Below are 21463 nucleotides of genomic sequence, written 5' to 3'. Positions count from 1 at the left end.
TGCACAGTGCTGCAGCAAATTTCTACTACAGTAAAGTCTGTTGCTGCAGCAATACAAACTATAACTCCTAGGCATGAAAAATAAATAATATTCAGAGAAAGTCTACAAAATCAGTGAAGTAGTGAACATGGTATTACATTTCACCTTTCTGGTGCTAGAGGCATGGCAGTTGAGCTGGTAGCAACTCATTTCTCACCACCTCACTCATTCACCTTTTCTCTGCTTTAGCTTGGTAATGGATTTCTGATAAACACTCCTGTTAGAAAGCAATCATTCAATTTCAGATTGTGAACCATGGGATCACCTGTGGAGCTAAGACAGCTGCCAAACTGTCAGAAACGGGATGGGAGCAGGATTCACAGTTAGACAGAAGCATAATTTAAAGGAAATCTCACATTTCTGTTACTTACATTGCCTAAGACTTAAAGAAATACCACAAACTATTATTGGAAGGATGACAAAATCTCTCACATGACAAAAAAATCATCTCATTGTAACTACAGCAGTCTCACATTTTCAAAATTATAATCCACAATTTATAGCTTATAATCAGTGCTGTGACAGACCAGCAGAGTGTGAATCTGCATGTACATACGATCATTACCTATTTCCCTTCACACATCAACTCTGAATCTGTTCTGATTTTGTGGAGGTTAACTATGGATTTATTTTCAAATACTAGCATCTTTTAACAGCTGCAGCTTTTAACAAGTAAGCATAGCTGAAATAAATAAAATAATCAGCAGTCTACAGTGTAACTGACAGAAACAAGAGCATTTAATTTGATGTTTACATAAATGACTTTATGACAAAACCAAATAGAGCTATGTTGAATCTCACTGCATTTTTTAGCTTTGTAACACATACCTTCCTGAGTTCAGCCTATTACCCTATGCATCTCATCTTACTGATTTGTTTTTACAAAGCTTTATTGTTTCATGTCCTAAAAAAAACCCAAATAGTTTGACAGTACAGCTATGAATTTAAGTAGAAGATATATTTAAACAGATTAACCAGTACTGTATTTGATAGTCAACAAATGTAATACTCTAAGGCAATTTTTTTTTTTAATAGATTAAAGGTCTTATAGCAATAAGAAATTTCTGCTTGGAGCCCTTTTTAGGTGAGTGTGAGCAAACAATTTAATACTTTTTTAAAAACTATAATTCTAAGTCTTGAAATTATAGGAAATTCCAATTATAGGGAACTTCCAATTGATTTTGCCAAAAAAAGGTTGGACCAGATAATCCTTGAGATCTCTTCCAACCTGATATTCTGTGATTTAATTTTCTCCCCCTATAACTTATCCTTACATAAGACAGCGCGCTAGGGTCATGCAGAAAATTAAAGAGAGCCACGAATTACAGACCAGTTCCCTTCACAGCTCTGATGTAAGACTCTCAATTCAATCAAATTTCCTGTCATCTGACACAACTAATTTATCAGTCAAATAAACTATGCTAATGAGTAATTAAAAGACTGGTACTGCACTAATACAGTAATCATGCGCTCTCATCCAGACTTCATTGAAAAGCAATGAAAGAAAAATACAGAACAAAGAATTTAAGGACCTCCAGATCCATACTTTTACTGATCTGGGTGCACAAGCAGTGGGAATCAAGTTGCTTAAACACGGGCTTCTAGTGCCATTTTGTTCTGAATTCCAGTTGCTGGCTCAGCAGAACATGTATTCACTTGGATCCTGTGTTGTATTTGGCAGTTCCTAGTAGATGTCTTAAATACACTAGAGCATATCCAGATTATACAAGATATTAATCTTTAGGCAGCTGCACTGACCCCTAAGAGAAGTGATGCAATCCTAGCAATCAAAAGCTTTGTCCAACGAACCAAAAACCATGCTGATAAAGAAGATACATGGAATTGAAATCGCTCCATCTTTTTCTTTCACAGACTGACAAAACAGAAATTATGACAAGAACAAGAGACAGTCAGTATTTCTGGGCTTCCCAAAGGGTGAGAAGGAAAGCTGCCCCAGATGCTTCCTTAATAGTACATAGGATAATGGGTGACCCATATCACTCACCCAAGCTGCAGTTTCTATATAGAACTCTAAAACAAAGAGGTGAAAAATCTTTAATCATTGCCTATTATTCCAGCACTAAGATTAGCGCATTCTCATGTACTAAATATATACTCAAATCTGGACTAGACTGAAATTAAATGACAGCTGAGAAATCTTAACTATGATATAGCCATCTGCCATATCTTACAGTTAAATCAATAATGGAAATATTTAAAATCAGTAAATTTTTTAATTATTACCTACAAACACCCTGAAACTTACTTTTCATTATGTTGAGAATTTCCTTATGACATGCCTAAGTAGCTATTCTCCAGTGAGAACAACCCTTTTTAAGAAAAATCACATTTCTAATTGTAAAGATGGAATTTTTTGACTACTAGAAGAATTCCTCAGAATTTCTCTTTCAGAAAAACCATAAATATTACCCCTATTCCATGTGTAAAACTATCTTATCACTCTTCAACGTGAACTCAATTGTATTATTGGAAACTTCCTCAATAACTATTTGCTTATTTAAGTCCTAAATGAATATTCTTGTAACTAAAGATTAACTGTTCCTGTATTAAAATAATTCTACAGATAAAAGTCAATATATCAAAAAAAATACATCCATTTACTCCAACTTTCTTATGGAAGCACATTTATGAACAGATGGTTGGGTTCTCGAGCTTGTTCTATCTGCAAAAAAGATCTGGAGGTCAATGAAAAATGCTAATTTTACCTGGGAACTGATCATGCGCTGTGATGAACGAGCAATATTAGCTGGCAAACCAAAAAAGTCAGGTTTATCATCTTCTGGAAGGCTTTCAATAATATTGCGATAATCCTGCATTAGAAGAAAAGAATAGATATAACTGGGGGAACTTTTTATTCAGCTCATGAAAATTAACAGTGTATGTTGAAAAGAATTTCATTAGATGCACTGCATAGCACAAAGATTAAAATAAATATATAAGACATGAGATATGTTGGTAATCTTATTTACAGATTTCTTCATTTTATCAAAAACTATCTTCTTTTATACAGCATTTCCACTCTAAAAGAGCAAAAAGCATTTTTCTTTTCATTAACTGAAAAGAAAAATAAGCCAAGACTGTCCCTGATAAGTAGTTACAACACTTCTGTTGAAAACTTAAAACCAAGATTAATGACAAAATGAAAAAAAAAATATTTCCCCATCTGGAGTTCTAATAAGAGTATAATACATATTTATAAAATTAAGAGCACTCACTTCTATTTAAATCTATGAAGATATTATCACTCAAAGAAAGTAAAATAGTCACGGTAAAAATAAGTTTGCATAATATGGAGATGCAGAATAGCATCAATAGTGATTACAATGAAAGAGTCACTAGAGATGCCCTCTCACAAAAGAGAAAGAGGCTTTTCAGACTTAAGGTAGACTCATAGTGCTGGACATCTCTTTTCATTGTGATTTAAAGGCAAAAATATTTACTATTTGAAAGTCTGGCTGCATCCTCTTGCATTGTGTCATATGCATTTTGTCTTTGCTTGCAGGAGCACGTGCTAGATACACACACTTTATTTTAACATGGAATCTCACTTCAGAAGTAACAACAAGAGCAGACCTCTACACCAAACACTGAGGGAACACTAATTTAGTAAGGTATATTACTGCAAATAATTTAAGGAAACAATCTTAGCTTTTTTTTCTTTATTAGTGTTCTACTAATCAAAACTGCTTGCAGAAAAGTACTGAAGATACAGAACTACAAATTCTTACATAATCATATATCAAGAGATATTAAATGCAGTGTAAGCTAAAAAAAAAGATTCATCTACTTGACCACATTATCTACAAAAACAGAGACCAGTTTGGTTTGTTTATTCTTTCCCTCTTTATGATATTAACTCAGCACATCTATAGAAAATAAAAAATATTGGTCACCTTAGAGTAAACAATAAAATAAAAAAAAAATTAAAAAACCAAACAAAAACCAAACAAACAAAACCAACAAAACCCCCACAAAACCCCAAAACCAAAACAAACAAACAAACAAACAAACAAAACAACAACAACAACAAAAAAAAAACACCAAACCTGAACAGTCAGAATCCAGGTAGAGAATGCCACTGACAGCAATTTACTTTAACTAGGATAATTCTGTTTACATTAACTCATGTTAGAGGTCTACTATGAAGTCCTAAATTAAAATGCAAATGAATCTTAATTGTAGTAATAACCATAATAGTATATGAAAGGATAGGGAGAGTTCAGTTCTTTAGACTGAGGAATTTCCTCTCATTTATGCTAAAGGAGTACTAAAGAAGAATCAGAATCCATATTTATCACCAAACAAAATGTCATACACCCTCCATGGTATGTCAGCAGATTATGTCAGAATGTTGATATATTTTGGAAATAAGAAGATATATTTAGATCTTCCTATTTCATCCAGAAGTTGTAGGAATGTTTAGTAGTCTTTACAAAATTACTGTTAATATACTAATTAAATAAAAAGGTAATTATATCCTTCTTTTTCATAAATTGACCCAATTTCTTTTATACTCAATTCTCCATAGCTCTGCTGCTCTGCACCACTGTTCAATTACATACAAAAAAGAACAGTGAATGAAAAATTTAGTGTTCTACACAAAAGAAGTCCTGAAGAAATAAAGGTATCCTTTGTATTGTAACTCTGGTTTTATTTGTGGAAGTATTTCAAGAATAGTTCCTGAAAATAAATTATTTATTAGGTGATAGAAGATGTGTACCTACCAAAATACTGCAGGAATTCGGTAGAGAGATAGAACATGGGAAACTATCCATCTTCTTGCCTCTAGTATTTAAACTTCCAATGACTCGTGAATTGAAAAGCTGCTTCAAGTAGGACCGAAGAACCCTCATATCGAAGTAATTATCTACACGGCCTCCATAAATTGCATTTTCAAACAAGCCATGCACAAATTCCCACTGAAAGTCTTTGAAACCTATTGATTAATTAATTAATATTAGTTATTAATAAACTAATATTAATATTAGTTTTATATCACTGGATAGCATTGCCTTATAAGCATTTCTTCTTGTCATTGCAGTTCTTCAGCAAAATAAAGGAGACATGAACACATCAAAGAATTAATTTCTAATTATTTTTCTTCTAAGTTATCAAATAGTAAAAGTTACAGAAAGTTGGATGAGTTTGTAAATATCTGTCATCAATAAAATGAACACTTACTGTATTTCAAAATGAATTATTAGAAATATAACAGGTCTTGAAGTGCTTTTTGAACCAATTGGTTATTTTCATTAGTTATATGCATTTCAGAAATTATGTTATAAACTTTAATTATGTGCTCCTTTGTCATAAATAAAATTTTATACACTATTTTGTATATTGACACCATCTGATCTCATAAAATAAACTGACTGATTAAATCAAAAGCAGACCATGCTCAAAATAGGTAAGATTACTCGAAATGTCACCTTTCAAACACAAAAAGGTCCAGGCTAGATACTTAGCAAATCATTATAAATCACATTACATAACACATAAAGTCAAGCATGTTACTAGTAACTTCCTAGTCAGATTGATGTTGCATTACATTATTCTGGCTTAGCTATAACTCACAAATTCAAAATATCTTATTTTTCCTCCATTCTGTCACAGTTGTCCAAAATAACAACATGGGACAATGATCTACTTATATCCTATAGGTTTCATGTGCAGGTAAAAGCTTGATTAGAAAGGTGCTTCTTAAAGTCCCTTGAAAAAAGGAAGGGGCAATTATTTGAAGAGGGGGGTTTATTGTTGGTAACTGTTGTTTCTAATACTTCAATAATTCTTTCATAAGAAAATCAATAATGATGATTAGATTAACAATTATTGATTTATGATTCAATCTCTTTACACTGCTGTATGTTTCAAGTCTGCATAACTAAGTTCTAATTCCTGAAGTACTAATAATCCACAAATCCCATTTAAGTCAATGATCATAAATTAGCTCTAAATAAATATCAGTTCCTAACTTTACTTTGATATTATACAAAATGCAAAGATTTTTTAAAAAATTACCTTTATCATATTAACTTGTATTAAGAAACTCCTACACTACTTAATAGAACAATAAAATGGGCTCCATCCAATATTGAGTTTCAACATGAAGGATTTATTCAAATAATTTTCAATTAATTTATTCAATATACAGGAAGTTCATACTGGGAAAGAATGGAGACAAAAGACTCCATCTTAGAGGGAGCCCTGTATTTCCCATTTGTTCCTCTGGACTCAAAAAACTGAGCAGAATACTTCTTGGGCACCAAGAAATTATTGGTTTACCAAAAGATGGATCTGTGATGTTTCTAGCTTTGCTCACTGTTAATGAGCTCTGCAGCATCTTCACTCCTTACTGAACATTGTACAAAGATAAAACTCTTCATACAACATCCCTACTAATGGGACTTTGTTTAAGATGTGACTTACCCTCAAAAAGTGTGTCAATAATGTCAAAACCAGCACGGAGATCAGATAAAGAAAATTCATAAAACTTGGTCCAACCCTATCATTAAAAGAAACCCAAAGAATTTAATTAGTCACACAATGATGATCATGAAGTAAAATACCAGTATTATGTGATTAATGAATGCTGTATAATACTAAATACTGAATCAAAAAGAAACAATCTGTGCCCTCTAAAGTGCATTTTTTGAAACATTCATTTTGAAACATTAGCTCTACCACTGCATTTAGTTTTACACTTACACAAGCCAGAATCCATCAAGTATGAAGAATGTAAACTTTAGTTTATTTTATTTCCTAACATTATTTACTTTAACTAAAAGTTGCTGATATCTGTGACTAGATCATTCATTGAATTATGTTTTATTTCTGAGGGCCTTTAAATATTTCAGGATATAGAAAGGATTTTCATAAATAGGACTGATTCTTCAAACAGAGTCTTTACTGTACATTCATCATCTTTAATTCATGTCCCTTCATTTCTGACTAAAAAAAATATGAGAAAAGCAATTACTGCTACTATTACAGTGAAAATGCTGACTGCCATACACATATTTTAATCATTTGCAGTTTGTACCTCCTTTCTGTACTTGGTAGCACTACTCTTTATGTACCACTAACGTGTAGCGTGCATGTAATTGTCACAAAAAGCTTTCATTGTAAATGGATAAGTATAAACAAATATTGATATATGATACAGAATTTAGGAAATCCAGATCTCAAAGTTCTGTTGCTGTATCTTCTTGTGGCTGTACCTTTGCATATGGATCGTATCATAGCAACATGTGCATATGACTCATGACGTGAGGTGCACAAATGTGTCAGATAACTTTCCACACATCCAGTGAGATGGATACAGTCTCAGGTTAAGACTGTGGCTGCTCCACAGATCCCAATAAACTATCAGCCAGTCACCCAGAAGGTCATCTACTGGAAAGATGCTCACTAGTGTTCATGTTGGGGTTTTTTTACAGATCTCAAAACCACCCAAAATTCATAATAAAATACAAAAGCTTCTACCTGGGATTAATTGCAGTACATCAATGTTAGAAAAATCATCACTGTTTGCTCGAGACAAACACAATTACAGAAGAATTAAAGAGAAAGCAGTAATCTATCTTTTGTTACTTGAAAAACTGGTGCTAAATGAACATGAATTTGAACAACGAGAAAGGAAAATTCATGTGTCACTTTAGTACTTCAAAAATTTTCACCTATTGTACTCTTTTAACATCATATTCAAAAGCCTTCTACTGCAAGAGGCAAACAACCTTTCCAATCACAAAGTCAAAACTAGCAAAAAACTCTCTCTAACGTTCTAAGATACACCCGACCAAATCCTTCAGATGACAGGGTAATTTCATCCCTAGTCTAAATATAATAAAATAAGACATACAACAGTTTGCTGGTTGGGGTTTTTTGTCTGTTAAACTTAAGCATCTGCAGCCATGAAGAAATGTTTACTTTAAACAAATTTGTCTAAGAAAAAAAATCACAGTCTCTGAAAACCATTATAATCCTCACAAGAAATGAATACCTTCCCTTGTTCTTCCTTTTCCTTGAAAAGGGTTTGTGTATAGAAAGAGTAGATAATGTCACCTTCTCCTTCCTACCAAAGCGTCTCTTTTCTCACCTCCCATTCAATTGTGTGTTTCCATAATACTTTTTTCCTGTCCCAAGCAAACAGGATTCCCAGAATCTTTTCCATGGAACTTCACTTCTCCATCAGTATCAGTTAGTGCACAAATCACAAAATAACTCCATGCAGGCAGGAACAGTTTTCAGACAGACAGGAATTGAGGTTACCAAGTTATTATTTTGCAATGAGTTCAGAGACAATAAAGGCAGGCATCAGAAGTGTCCAAATTTTTCTCATTTTCTGAACATGATCCAACATATACTTAATGAGAAATACTTCCAAGTATAGAAGCTAATAAATGGGGCAAATTTTTAAAAAGATAGCAAATAAAATATTACCTGAGGGATATAGTTTCTTCTTTCTTGACATACAGCATGAAACCATGCTAAACAAAAGAGAGAATGTGCTCGAGACAAATTTCCCTTTTTATTAATTTGCTCTGGTGTCCAAGATTCATACGTTCGCAGGAGATTCTTTTTGAGGCCTGGAGGTGCCTGCATTGGAAGGAAAGACACTGTTCTAGACAGAAAACCTGGTATTTTTATGTGCTATTTTCTTAAATTCTAACCTAAAATTTATAACTTAATGAAATGACAGTGTTTAATAGAATAAAATTTAACAAAAAAAGAATTTTTTTAATAAATGGCATAATAATAGAATGATTCTATACTGAAAATAACTTCAACATACTGAAGGAAATTGTAACCAGGACCAACTGACAGGACTGTACTACACTAAAAGAACTTAGTGAAAGAATAATACTCTATCAAAATATGTAAGCATAAACTAAATTCAACTGTTTTCAAAAACACAACTTTAAAAGTTCAACTACCAATTAATTCTGTGACGAGTGTTAAATTGCTTTATGCCATCACCTCACTCTGTTAGCTAGCATATAGACATGGTATAGATCTATGATAAAATGCTGGTTCTCTGAGTGGTAGGTAATGCTCACAAGCACTAGAAATAACTGCATTTAAAGTGTATATAATAAGAGAAATTACAGTGCTTAAAAGTAAAAACTATTGGATACTCAGCCATTCTCCAATTATTTCAAATGTGAAGGCAAACATAGATTTTAAAGAGATTTAACGAACACTTCTGTATTTCTACAGAATGTTCTTTGTTCTTTCTTTTGAAAAATGGCTGTTCATGTTTCCATAAGATTACCATAGTTTCATATGTTGCTGATACACACTTCTGTCTGCAAAATACTGTAATAAATACACACATTTGCAAAATACTGTAATAAATTGACTTTTTCTTTTAATGTCTGCCTCCTGATTGGTAACAGTTAAGGGACATACTACAATCATATAATAATCAAATATCATTCAACAAGTCATTGTCTATCATTGCCCTTTTGTGGTAACAAAATATTTACTAAAAATGAAAAGGAAGCAAAAGTACTTAGAATATTGCATTTGTGCAAATTTCCAATTATTCCAAAGATAGCGGGATGAGTAACTTCTGGAAGTTAAATGAAAAGAAATGTGATGATCCTACACAGTCCTGGAGCTTCTGTACCACTGAAGGGCTCAACATAAGTAAGAAGGTACTCCAGAAGCTTAAAAATACCTGCAGTCAATATAAAAGTATAACAATTTTGGATTCTTGAAGGTCAGCAACATTGGACTCTAAAAGGTCAGAATTTCTCGGTTTAGCTCCACACTCTATAATGAATGGAAGAGTAAGTAGCACTCCTATCAATTATTTCTATAGTGGACACTACTGCTTCAGTGCATTCATGATTAGGACTACTTTCCAATCAGCTGGAGGAACATAGTCCCAGTTATTTCTTAAATTGAACTATTTCAAAAGCAAAGCTCTCAGTTTTGAGTAAAGGCCTTTAACTGTATGTTCTGCTCTATGGGAGGAAAGTCATTTTTGCTAAAACGATCCAGTGAATATAAAGCCATGGGCCCAAAAAGGAAAATAAGAAAGTGGGACTCTGTGATCTTCATATGAGGACATCCATCATGAAGGAGAAATTCCTTGTTTGCCATTCATGTAACATCATCTGTGTAAGTTTTTCCTTTTAAGAAACAGTGATTAAATGCACAAAAGAATTTGGAGCACAAGACAGACCATCAGTGCAAACATTCAATAGGAAAAAGTATCCAGGAAAAGATTCATCTCTCAAGGTAAATTCAAAGCATTTTTTGAAATATATGGTAAAGTCACTTATTCTATCTAAACATATAGTTTAGTATACATCCAGATTTGTTCCATGTAAAAATCTAATAAAAACTTTCCAAACACATCTTACTTCATAAGTTATTTTCAGACTTGATTGAAGCAAAATCGGAGTAAATTTTGGATGAACTTCAGTAGTAAGCCACAGACGAAAGTTTGGTTGAGGGTGTAATGTATTCAGCTCCTATTAAAGAGATGATATATATTGAAAAAGGTTTTGAGGTGGTTTTCTAAATATACAGAACAGTATTTACAAAATTATAATACCCTGGATTAGAAAGTTAGGCTTAGCTAAAAAAAATCTACAATTGCTTTTACATATAAGGTTATTCAAAAGACTATAGTTCAAGATGTGTTGTCTCCACACATTCTATGTCATCGCCGTGCTCAAATTTGAAGTTCATCCTAGCTGTGACAAAATATTTGCACCTTTCCCCCAGATACAAAATTTGGGGCATAAAAATACATAGCAGTTCTTTACCTCTTTTAGTACAAAAACACCAGAAGGCTGCATCTCAAAAGATGAAGGTTTGCAATGTGGGCTGCATATCAACAGATCTCAATGACTTTCAACAACTGTATAGCTATATTAATTTCTTTCTCTTCAAGTGTTTGTTGTATGAACCCTTCATGTTATCATGACTCACAGAAAACTGAGATTAGGAAAAATGAGTTCTAAGAGAAATATTGTCAAAAGATATTTCAAATATAAAGGTTTCACAAAAGAATGTAATTATTAAATATGGACACACACTGCTGGTGCTTTAGGTGCAGCTGAAACAGACATATTTTCCATTGAAGACACCAAAGTTGTCTGACAACTGACTTCAGAAAAATGTCAACAGTTTTGTGTACATATGTTCAGAGAAATACAGGTCAAAAAATTCAACAGATTTTCTCACAATCCATTCATTCTCATAACATCTAAAGCATATTCATTATCATTTTGGTTTTGGTGTTTTTAGTAAAGAAAAAAATTCTGAAACATCATTACTTGTTCAGTTATTTTGCAAAATGACAACTATAACTGGTACCTAGAATCATGGAATCATGGAGCTTGGAAGGAACTGCTGGAGCCTGACTAGTCCAACTCTGCTCAAAGCAGTGCCAGATACAAGTTGTCCAGACCTGTATCCACTCAGGTTTTCAGTATCTTCAAGGATGAAGATTCTGCAGCCTCTCTGGGCAACCTGTTTGTGTTTGACCATCTTCACATTAAAATAAGTTTTATCATTTATTTAAATGGCATGTTCTGTATTTCAGTTTGTGCCCATGGCCTCTTGTCCTGTAACAGGACACGACTGAGAAGAGTCTGGGTCTGTCTCCTTTACTCTTTCCAATCAGCCAATACACACTAAATAACACAGATTCCCCTGACATTTCTTTCCCAGGCTGAACTGTCCCAGTTCTCTCAGTTTCTACTTGTATGATATATATTGCTCCAGTTCCTTTATCACCCTAACCCTGTGCTGAACTGGCTCCAGTATGCCCATGTCTCTCTTGTACTGGGTAGCTGAGCACTGGACACAGAACTCCAGATACATCTCACCAGTGCCAAGTAGAGGGGAAGGATCACTTCCCTCGACCTCCTGGCAACACTCTGTCTAAAACAGCCCAGGAGGCCGTCGTCTTATTTGCTGGAAGGTCACTTTGCTGGCTCATGTCACCTTCTTACCCATCAGGACTCCCAGGTCTTTTCTGCCAAGCTGTTTTCAGCCAATTAATCCCCAGATTGTCTGGGTGGCCGGAGCTACTCCTTCTCATGGGAAACACTTGCTATTTCCCTTTGCTGAACTTCATGAGGTATCTCCTCAGCCTACTTCTCCAGTCTATTAAGGTCCTTCTGGATGAAAGCACACTCGTCTATTATATCAATCATTTCCTCCAATTTTTTATCATCTCTACTTGCTGAGAATACTCTCTGTCCCATTATTCATATCATTAATTAAGGTGTTAAACCGTGTTGGCCACAGTACCAATGCCTAGGGCACAACACTGATGACTGGCCTCTGAGTGGATTTTTTGATGTTGACAACAACCCTTCAAGTAATGCAACTAGGCCAGTTTTCAGTCTACCTCACTGTGGTACACTTGAGTCCATATTTCATGAGCTTGTCTATGAGGATGTTATGGGAACCAAACCAAGATTTGATAATGATCCACAGCCTTGGAAGTAGGAGTTTTAGGAAAAGAAAACAAGAGAATTCACATGCTGGTTCAAGCATCATTATCTGCAGTATGCATTCTCTGATACTCTGTGCTTGGCTACAAGGCAGCTAATTGTGGGAAGCTGTAAGTTGTGACGGTATCATTTTCTTATTGATAAAGTTCACATTGACCAGAAGATATATTTCATCTTCTTAAACTGAAAGATTGTGAGAACTAAATTTATGTACCTGGATGGAACTGAATTATAAATATGAAGAAGTCCCTTAAGACAATGTTCAAGCATAAAAATTACATAGTGTCACACTTGTTAATGACATGCAAAGCAGATAAGGGAATGGGCAGAATCAAACATCAGCAAATCTTAGTCTATATTAAGCTCAGCAGAAAGTTTAACACATTCAGTATGACATTCTTGTGGAAAGAATAAGAACCTCCTGACACATATCCATATTTTAATACTTATAAGATCTGAAATTTTGTAATCAGTAAGAAGCTTGCAAACACTTCCTTACTGTTCACTATCTTGTTTAGACTAGATGACACACATCAGTGTTACCTTGTTTTGCCTTTGCATTTTTTCAAAATGGATTATAGAAATGCTAAAGGTACATATGTGCTACATTGCGAGACAGACAACAGATCACATCCATGGAGTACACATTATGAAAAATCATAGAAAGCTGGAAAATTAAGACTGTAGTAACTGTTGATAGGAATTCCCTAATTTTCTTCTGGGTTAATTTCTTTTGAGGATTTCACAGCGATATACATGAAAAGCGTGTCATATAAAATCACTTCTGGTTAGCAAGTTAATGCCTAACGAAGAGTGTGTTTCTAGAAAATATTAGATATTTTAATCTCAAATTAGCAAAAACCTCTCAGTAACTCAGGCACAAGCTATACTTTGCAAAAACAAGAACTGATAAAAATGAAGTCCTAGAACTAAGGGAAAAAGAAATAGTTCAGCAAACATGGGCAGTATCTCATAAAGTACCAGAAGTCCTAACTGCAACATTTTCCCATTCATCATGGTAGAAATACCCTACACTGTATGAAAATGAAAGTGCTCGCACAAAGAAAGGAGTTGCTTGGATCTGCAGCAGTTCACCTTATTCATGACTGAGAAAACCGCAAAGGTGTATTTTTGAACTGGAAATCTAAACATCACTATGGAAATGCCTGAAATGCTTCAGAAATGTTGCATACTAATTTTGCCTGGTTTCCAATATCTAATTCTCTATTTGCCCTCACCTTTTCCAACACAGGAAGCCAAGATGTAACGAGATGCAGGTTTTTTAAACAGAGCCATTCCCCATTGTGTGCACATTCTTTTAGAGTTTGAATAGCCAGGTCAGCTTGGCCCTGGCCCATCGCAATCTGAAATGACAGACACAGTTGTATCAAAAACTTACCATACCTCATTTAACAGCTAAATACAAAATCACATCTTCAATTTAGGGTGCACATGTAAAAAAGGAGTGCTAAAGACAACCAGAATTTTCTCTAATGTGACAGGCTACTAAAGTAGGGAAACGATTGAGGAAAACAGTTTTCCTTTGCAACTTCTCTAATCAGAGTTCCTTAAAAAAACATTACCTAGTCTTTTTATGGAAAAAAACCATACATCACTTGGTGACAGTGATGGTATTCCCTGGGAAGTCAAAAAGTAATTTAAATATCAGTGACTAAACTGTACTACTGCAGAACTGCTGATACAATAAAAACAAGAGATAAATGAGAACAAAGTTTCTTTTGACTGGAAGTTAGGAATATTTCCTTTGAAGAGAAACACTCAGTTTTATATTAAGATGAGTGAAAAACTCAGACTGGTCTCTTTCCAACTGGGAAATATGAATAGTTTAACATACAGTCCTTTCTTCGTGTTTTATAGCACCATATTAGTTCTACCTTAGAATCTATTTGGAAGCAATACATAACAAAAACCCTGAACCAAACAAGTTGAAAATAAAGTGATCTTAGCAAATCTGAAAAGTCTCGTCTTGGCATTATTCTCCTCTGCCTAAATAAAACTTAATATTGAAATAATTTAAAACAGCCAAAAGAAGATAATTGAAAGTCACCAGCAATATGGTGGCAGACAAATTTAGCACTCTGTTCTTTATCCCATATGAGAAATAATTCAACAGACAAGAAAAATGTGATCTTTTATGTTCTATTCAAATTACATGAGAAAGTGTAGGAAAAAAACACAATATTCTCATTAGTAGGACAACTTGCAGATTATTTAGCTTTGAGCAGCACTCCTTAATTGAATACCATACCATGTTACATTTTAAAAGTCTAACACGTAAAGAATATTTAGAGATAAACATAAAAATCCAGGTGGCAAAGTAAGAAATATGCATTCTGCAATGTTCACAGCTAGATAAACTGGTAGTAGGTTCTTAAAATTTACAGTTTGATGGAAAAAATATATTACATCAGTGTATATTCTAGGAAAGGAACAATTTCAAGGGCTATTTAAAAGCAACATTAAACTTGACGTTTTCCATTTCTATGTTAACCAGTGATTGTCTAGATAATAACTTCCCCCCCCCCCCATGTTTTAAATGACAGAAGAAAACAATGTTTTAAAGAAAGGTATAAAGCATATTGTTACTGTGTAATGGGAACATTAGGAAACTACTTTTATCATAAAATAATTTGAATTGGAATGGATCCTGGAAGGTCTCTAATCCAATCTCCTGCTCAAAGTAGAGCCAGCTATGAAGGATCAGACCAGGAGCTGAGGGCTTTGTCCAGTGAGTTATTGGGAACCTTCAAGGATGTTATATTTCTCAAAATCTTTTACAGAATTTCACAAAATACTGAAGTATTCACAAATACTGAACATTTGATTTATATCCTCAGTTGAAGAAAAAAAAAGGCAGAAAAAAAATGTCCTATAAGCAGAGGAAATTATGCAGTCTAGTTTTCAGAGCGTTTATATTTCAATTACTCCATACTTAAAATAGATAACATTGTAGCATGTATAACAATTCTCAGCCTCTTTTGTTCTATTCCATCTATCTTCTTATTTTTTTCCTTCTCAAAGTTAGAGGAATGCCTCTCATGTGGATTCTGCTTCTGTGAGGATGACAAATTGTGTCTCTGTTCTCCAACCAATTTTGCAAATGGAACGAGAAGTTAATGTCAAGACAGATAAGAACAACAAACACATAGACACCAAACTATGTTTTTATGTATTAACTTCCTTAAAAAACAAGGTAAAACAGATATTACTACAGTAAAATTTTACACATTGCATTTTTTAATCATTATGCTTATTTAAGACTGACCTGATGGTAGCACTCAGTACTTCTTTCAACACTGGCAAGTTCCTGCAACTCTTGGGAAGGATCAGCACCAGGAGAAATTATTATCAAGATGGGCTCAATTTCCAGAGTCTCTTTATATAGACGTTTCATATTGAGAGGCGATGGAGATAATTCCTTTATTCCTAGAGTTAGAATTAGAATTATTATGGAAATAAAGTGACTCCCCATGATGGAGTGCTTTAACCACTTTAGAGGTCATCTGGCAGTCAGAGTTCTGTTCAATGGAGACCATAAAACCAGTCTTAAAATGAGAATAAAATCCTTACAATATGCAGGTAGAAGACACTCTATAATGATAAGAAAAATAAACTTCCAGGGTTGGGGCATCCACGATTTCGCTGGGCAGACTGTTCCAGTGCCTCACCACTCTCACAGTAAAGAATTTCTTCCAAATATCTAATCCAAGCCTACTCTCTTTCAGTTTAAAGCCATAGCCCTTGTCCTATCACTACATGCCCTTGTGTCCTTCTCCAGTTCTCTTGTGGGTCACTTTTAGGTACTGAAAGGTTGCTTTAAGGTCTCCCTAGAGCCTTCTCTTCCAGGCAGAACAACCCCAACCCTGTCTTCATAGGAGTGGGGCTCCAGTTAACATGGTGCATTTCAGTACAGCATGTAAGATAAAGAAATAAGCATGCTTTGGGTGTCCACAAAATACATTCATAGAAAGTTCTTATGAACCTTATCTTCAAAAGAAATTATTTTAATCCCTCTTCATCCATAAATTTAAAAATATATGTAAAAGATGAAGAAAAAAACCCATATCTGGATAAAACAGAAGTGAAAGGCTTTCTTGTAGGTTATTAGAGCTCTTTTGGAACTCATTTTTCTTACAGGAAAGCAGCCAAAGTAGACTGGAAACTTAAGGCTCCCTTTCAAACTAAGTGAAAGTTTCTTTAAGTAGTTTCAGGGCAAGTATCCTGAAAAAGACCCACTAGAAAAAATATGAAAAAATATTCATACACGTGTGACATCTTTTATCAGTTAAAAAGTGCTAGTCATGATTTATACATGATCTCAAAATAAAATCTCACTAATATGCATGAAAAATCTGCAGATGATTTGTGGATGACCTGCTGGTTTTGAAACCCAAATGAAGTCAATGGTATTCTGCCTTCCTTGGTGAGGCTGTAGCTTCATTCACCTAAAACCATCCCCTCGTGCAGCATTCCTCCAAGGAACTGGTATAAAAATAAGCAATTTATGTAATTTATTAAGATTTGGAAGACAGTAAGCAGGCAAACTCACTCTGCATTCAGGTCTCTGCTGGGCTTTGAGCCACACAGCACTGCAGATCACATTTGTCATTTGATTCCAACAGGCAGGGACATTGTCAGCACGGGCCTTTTATACTCACCATCAGCAAAGTATCCTCTTTATCTACTAATAATGTTTGACAGAGAAGCTATACCTTAATCTTGAAAATACCGGTCTTGGTTGCAGATATGGAGCTGATTTTGACCAACAAACAATGCCCACAGACATAGAGCATAAGGGAGTAAAATAAAGTGACTTTTTAAACTTACATTGTCCACCCTGATGAGACACTCATAATTCATCTTCCATATATCCATTAACTGATAAAAACTGAGGGAAGGTGTGCTATACTGCAATATTAAGATTATTTGGCATACAGGTTTCAAACTGTAGATACAACAGACTTCAAAGGGGAAATAGACTGTCTAGAACAAATAGACAACTATAGTATTGAATCACTCTAAATTGTGTGTATTTTTAATCAGACAGTAAAAAGTATTACACACCAAGAGACAGACAAAAATTACTGAAATTATTAAATAATCTTTTGAGATTCAATCCACAAAATCTCAAACCTAATGACATTAAATGAATTAATATTTTTGGAAAATTTGTGCCTTAAGGAAAATGCAGCAGCGTCAAAACTTTAGGAAAACCAGTTATCTTCTTTTCTTAATTAATCCCAGTGTTCAAGAATTCATTAAAAGAATCTGACAGATCTTTTACAGTATTTTCAATCACCATGCAGCATAAACCAAACAGTTTTAAAAGCACTTTTTAATAATACTTTACAAGAACAAAATCGGCAGGTCCATTTACAACATACTTTCAAATCCTGAAACTTAGGGATTCCATAGCAACTATAAAATAAAAGCAAAACATAGGACAAAAAAAGAAACTTAACTGTTGTGCAGAAATACTCTGCTGAAAATTAACTTACCTAGGGTTTTACATGCAAAAAGAGCCATGGCACTCTGTAGCCTGTCCGGTCGGACAGCCTGGACCACAAGTACCTTGAAATAAAATATATTCAGGGGAGATGAGTCTATAAAAGTACATAGTGACAATTTAAAATGCAAGACTCTTCTAAGAAGGCTGAATTCTTCACCCTTTTCTTAAGAACAAAGTTATCTTCCCTGAATATATAGAGCTGTCTGATCATTCCTTTCTAAGATAATCTACTGTAATTTTCTTTTGTAAGTAGCTTGTCCTACTAATAGAATCAGAAGATAGATCTATATCTAATGTCTATTTGTAAGCTACGACCTTTCCTACACTGTTTTAGAAAAAAGGTAGCTATGTGGGCAGCTAGAATAAAAGAAAGCAAACTTAGCTTTATACTAGTAATCTAAATTCTGTGCATGTATAAAGGCAGTAATGTCCTAACTGGAATACTAATGTTTCTGATTTCAGCGTAAATTAATTTATGAGTGCTGTATCAATCTCACCATGTAGTTTCACTATATTTGATCAACAGAAATATTCTTAATACTTTCTGTACGAGGAACTAGACACACTGATCATTCCAGATTTACTTTCCTATAAATGCAGAATTTTTCTGATAACACACTGCACACATAAGAAGTGCTCTTCTGCATTTCATAGACTCAAATATGACTCAGACAAATTCCTTTCCAAAATGTCTTGGTCCTAAATTCCATGCATGCTGTCTTTCCTCCTCCACCAAAAACACCAAATAGAGAGCTGCTAATAGCCAATCAGCACGAAACTACATGAAACTACCTCATCCTTTCTTCAGAATGGGTCTTCACTTTTTTATGTGAAGTGACTTCAAATGAAAAATCACAGCATCATTTGAAAGTAAGTAATGACTATTTACGCCTTCTTGCATAAACACAAAAGGGATTACATTTTCCCCTTCCAGAGGAGAAGGACCCTCAGGTAGAGGAAGGAATTTTCCCCTCCGATATTCTTGCTGAGTTCTTTATCATCAGGCTTTCAAGAAGAGTCATATTTCATGACTACTATTCTAAAAATGCAGAGGTTGCTACTGTGTTTTGTGGTTTTCAGTCAGATGTGTGAGTTTGTACATTAAATGATGAACTAAACTAAAGATACTCAACAAGCTAACACATCCACCAGTAACAAAGCAACCATGAAAGAATTTTAATACCTATTACTGAAATTAATTCTGAATATTACTGTAGAACTTGTCACCTTACAGGGTTTACTCAGTTGCAGCCAATACACCAACAAAAAAAAAGACTCAGATAACAGAGAACTAAATATGCATTATAGTAAAAGAAAATACATAATCCTTAGACTAAAAAAACTAGTTAAACTGTAAGTTGTAATTCAAGCAGGCCTCGATGTAAGATTTACTTTTAATGCTGAACTTATAAATAATACAATAAATGAAAAGATTACCTGTTGAAACAAGGAAATTCTTTTTACAACACTAGACGGAAAGTCTTGTTCACATACAGAACTCTGAGAAAAAGTGTGCCAGAGACTTTCATCTTCAAAGCAGAGCACCTGATAGAGACCTGGGAGAGAAATCTACAAAACAAATGACATACATTTAACTATAAGGAAGAATAGCCATTTGGACACTGTATATTTTAAATAATTTCCAAATACCAGTTATGATCAATCTACTTGTGCACATCATAAAATTCAGTTTTATCCTCGGAGTTAAAGAAGAGCACATTTTAAAATTAACCATTTATTTACTATTACTACTCCCTGGAAATGCTAAGTTTGTATTTGCATTGTGGTTTTGGTTTTAAACTTAACGGTTCTTTGGTTTTAAATTTTGAGCTCTGTGTTTAACTCCTTTGCTTTAATCACGATTATGTTCTTTTTCTATCAGTACATGTTACTGATTCATTCAGTTACTAATTTTCTGTTTGTTTCTTTGTTTCTTTAAACCTCAAACTATAATGCCTGCCACACCATTAGTGTGATTGTTCCTGATCTCTGGTTCAAGGGAAATTAAATAATGGATTCTGGGTTTAGCCAAAGACCAGCCAAGATTTTCCTTCTTGTTGCTCAGCTACATGCAGGAGAAGAGCCTAAAATCGATTTTCAAGCACTAGTATTTTCTTTTAGTTCTCTTTAACATTGACTGTGGTAGGAGGAACACAAGCGTTTTTGTTTTAGTGTGATTATTACTCAATCTGAGCAATCACAAACTCTGAATCATCTGCAAAGATGTACAAGGAAATCTGATGAGAAGACTATTTTCTCAGTTAAGAGTTTTTAACACTATATTAAGTGGTTTTGTGAAGGTCATTACAAAAGTGAAACTCAAATATTCTTTGCAACATTTCCTATAGTATATTTTTCTACCTAAAAAAATTGAAGTACCCTACATAGAACATTTTCTAATCTCAGTAAGATGACAGGTTCATTTACAAACACTGAACTTCATTTTTAGATGGGGTAGAAATGTACAAGAAAAAGGGTCAGAAAAATGAGATTAAAATACTTTATTTTTTTCAAGTGGGTATGTATTAAGCCATGGTTTCTAAAAGATAGAAGAAGCAGCTTAAAATAGTAAGTATTTCCATCTGACAAATATATATTTGAGTATTCAAGTCCAAATTCCTATTTGTGAAAACCAAAGTCCTTTAAACTTAAATTCAACCCACCACACGGTGTATACCTTCAAAGATGCCACTGCCCAGGCTCGGTCGTGTTCTATCCAAGAGGGAATCTGGTCACGAACACTTCTTTGTGAATCCTTATTGAAGCAAGTTATGTTACACATGTAAGTAACATAAATTTTTGGGAAACACTATATTCAGTAATAAGATGATGAAACCCATGTTTTTAATAAAAATACCATTCACAACAGCAATCTTTCTGTGGTCTTTTGCGAAGTTCATAAATAACACAACAAAAGCTACCAAAAATTTAAATATGAGACATACTGTTCACAGTAACATTTGCTTTGCTACTTGAGCCTGAAAATACTTTATTATTTTGAGTATCCTTATGATGTACTCAATTCTAAGTAGTTTTTCAAAAGAATTGACAGAAATGATTGTCTATCTGCATATGCACTCTGAGCAACTGACTTCAAAAAACAACTCCATTGTACATATTTGCTGCCATGAAGGAGACAGTTCTTCACACAAAAGGCAATTTTGGGGTAAGTCACTAGGCAAAACATCACTTCTGAACATCCCTGCACTGATAAAGTTTGGCCACAGCTCTATTTTTCTGCTCTTTAGGTGTTTGGGATGGACAAAATTCTAAGGATGAACAACACAGCTTAAGGTCCAGTGGAATCTCTTATACAATCAGATCTCACATAGCTTGAAAATTGCCTACACAAGAAAATACTTGACAATCACCCAGTTCACTGACATTTAATTGA

At 34.0% G+C, this 21463-nt stretch overlaps 1 protein-coding gene across 2 annotated transcripts in view; it reads right to left on the bottom strand.

Moving 5' to 3' along the window:
• Positions 1–21463, bottom strand: part of DYNC2H1 (dynein cytoplasmic 2 heavy chain 1) — a 156205-nt gene that overhangs the window by 53284 nt on the left and 81458 nt on the right. For both annotated transcript variants that reach the window (XM_050333050.1, XM_050333051.1), the window contains exons 73-82: positions 20747–20824; positions 19507–19638; positions 18059–18131; positions 15826–15986; positions 13778–13903; positions 10431–10541; positions 8500–8655; positions 6487–6562; positions 4785–4996; positions 2766–2870 (exon numbers count right to left, since the gene is read on the bottom strand). In XM_050333050.1, the coding sequence (XP_050189007.1) occupies positions 2766–2870; positions 4785–4996; positions 6487–6562; positions 8500–8655; positions 10431–10541; positions 13778–13903; positions 15826–15986; positions 18059–18131; positions 19507–19638; positions 20747–20824 (1230 nt within the window). The remainder of the gene's footprint in view (positions 1–2765; positions 2871–4784; positions 4997–6486; positions 6563–8499; positions 8656–10430; positions 10542–13777; positions 13904–15825; positions 15987–18058; positions 18132–19506; positions 19639–20746; positions 20825–21463) is intronic.

The sequence above is a fragment of the Myiozetetes cayanensis genome, unplaced genomic scaffold, assembly GCF_022539395.1.
Source record: "Myiozetetes cayanensis isolate MyiCay16 unplaced genomic scaffold, myiCay2020 scf5-8, whole genome shotgun sequence".
Classification (NCBI taxonomy): Eukaryota; Metazoa; Chordata; class Aves; order Passeriformes; family Tyrannidae; genus Myiozetetes; species Myiozetetes cayanensis.
Note: the sequence above shows the minus strand (reverse complement) of the source record. Positions and strands in the feature narration are given on the sequence as shown.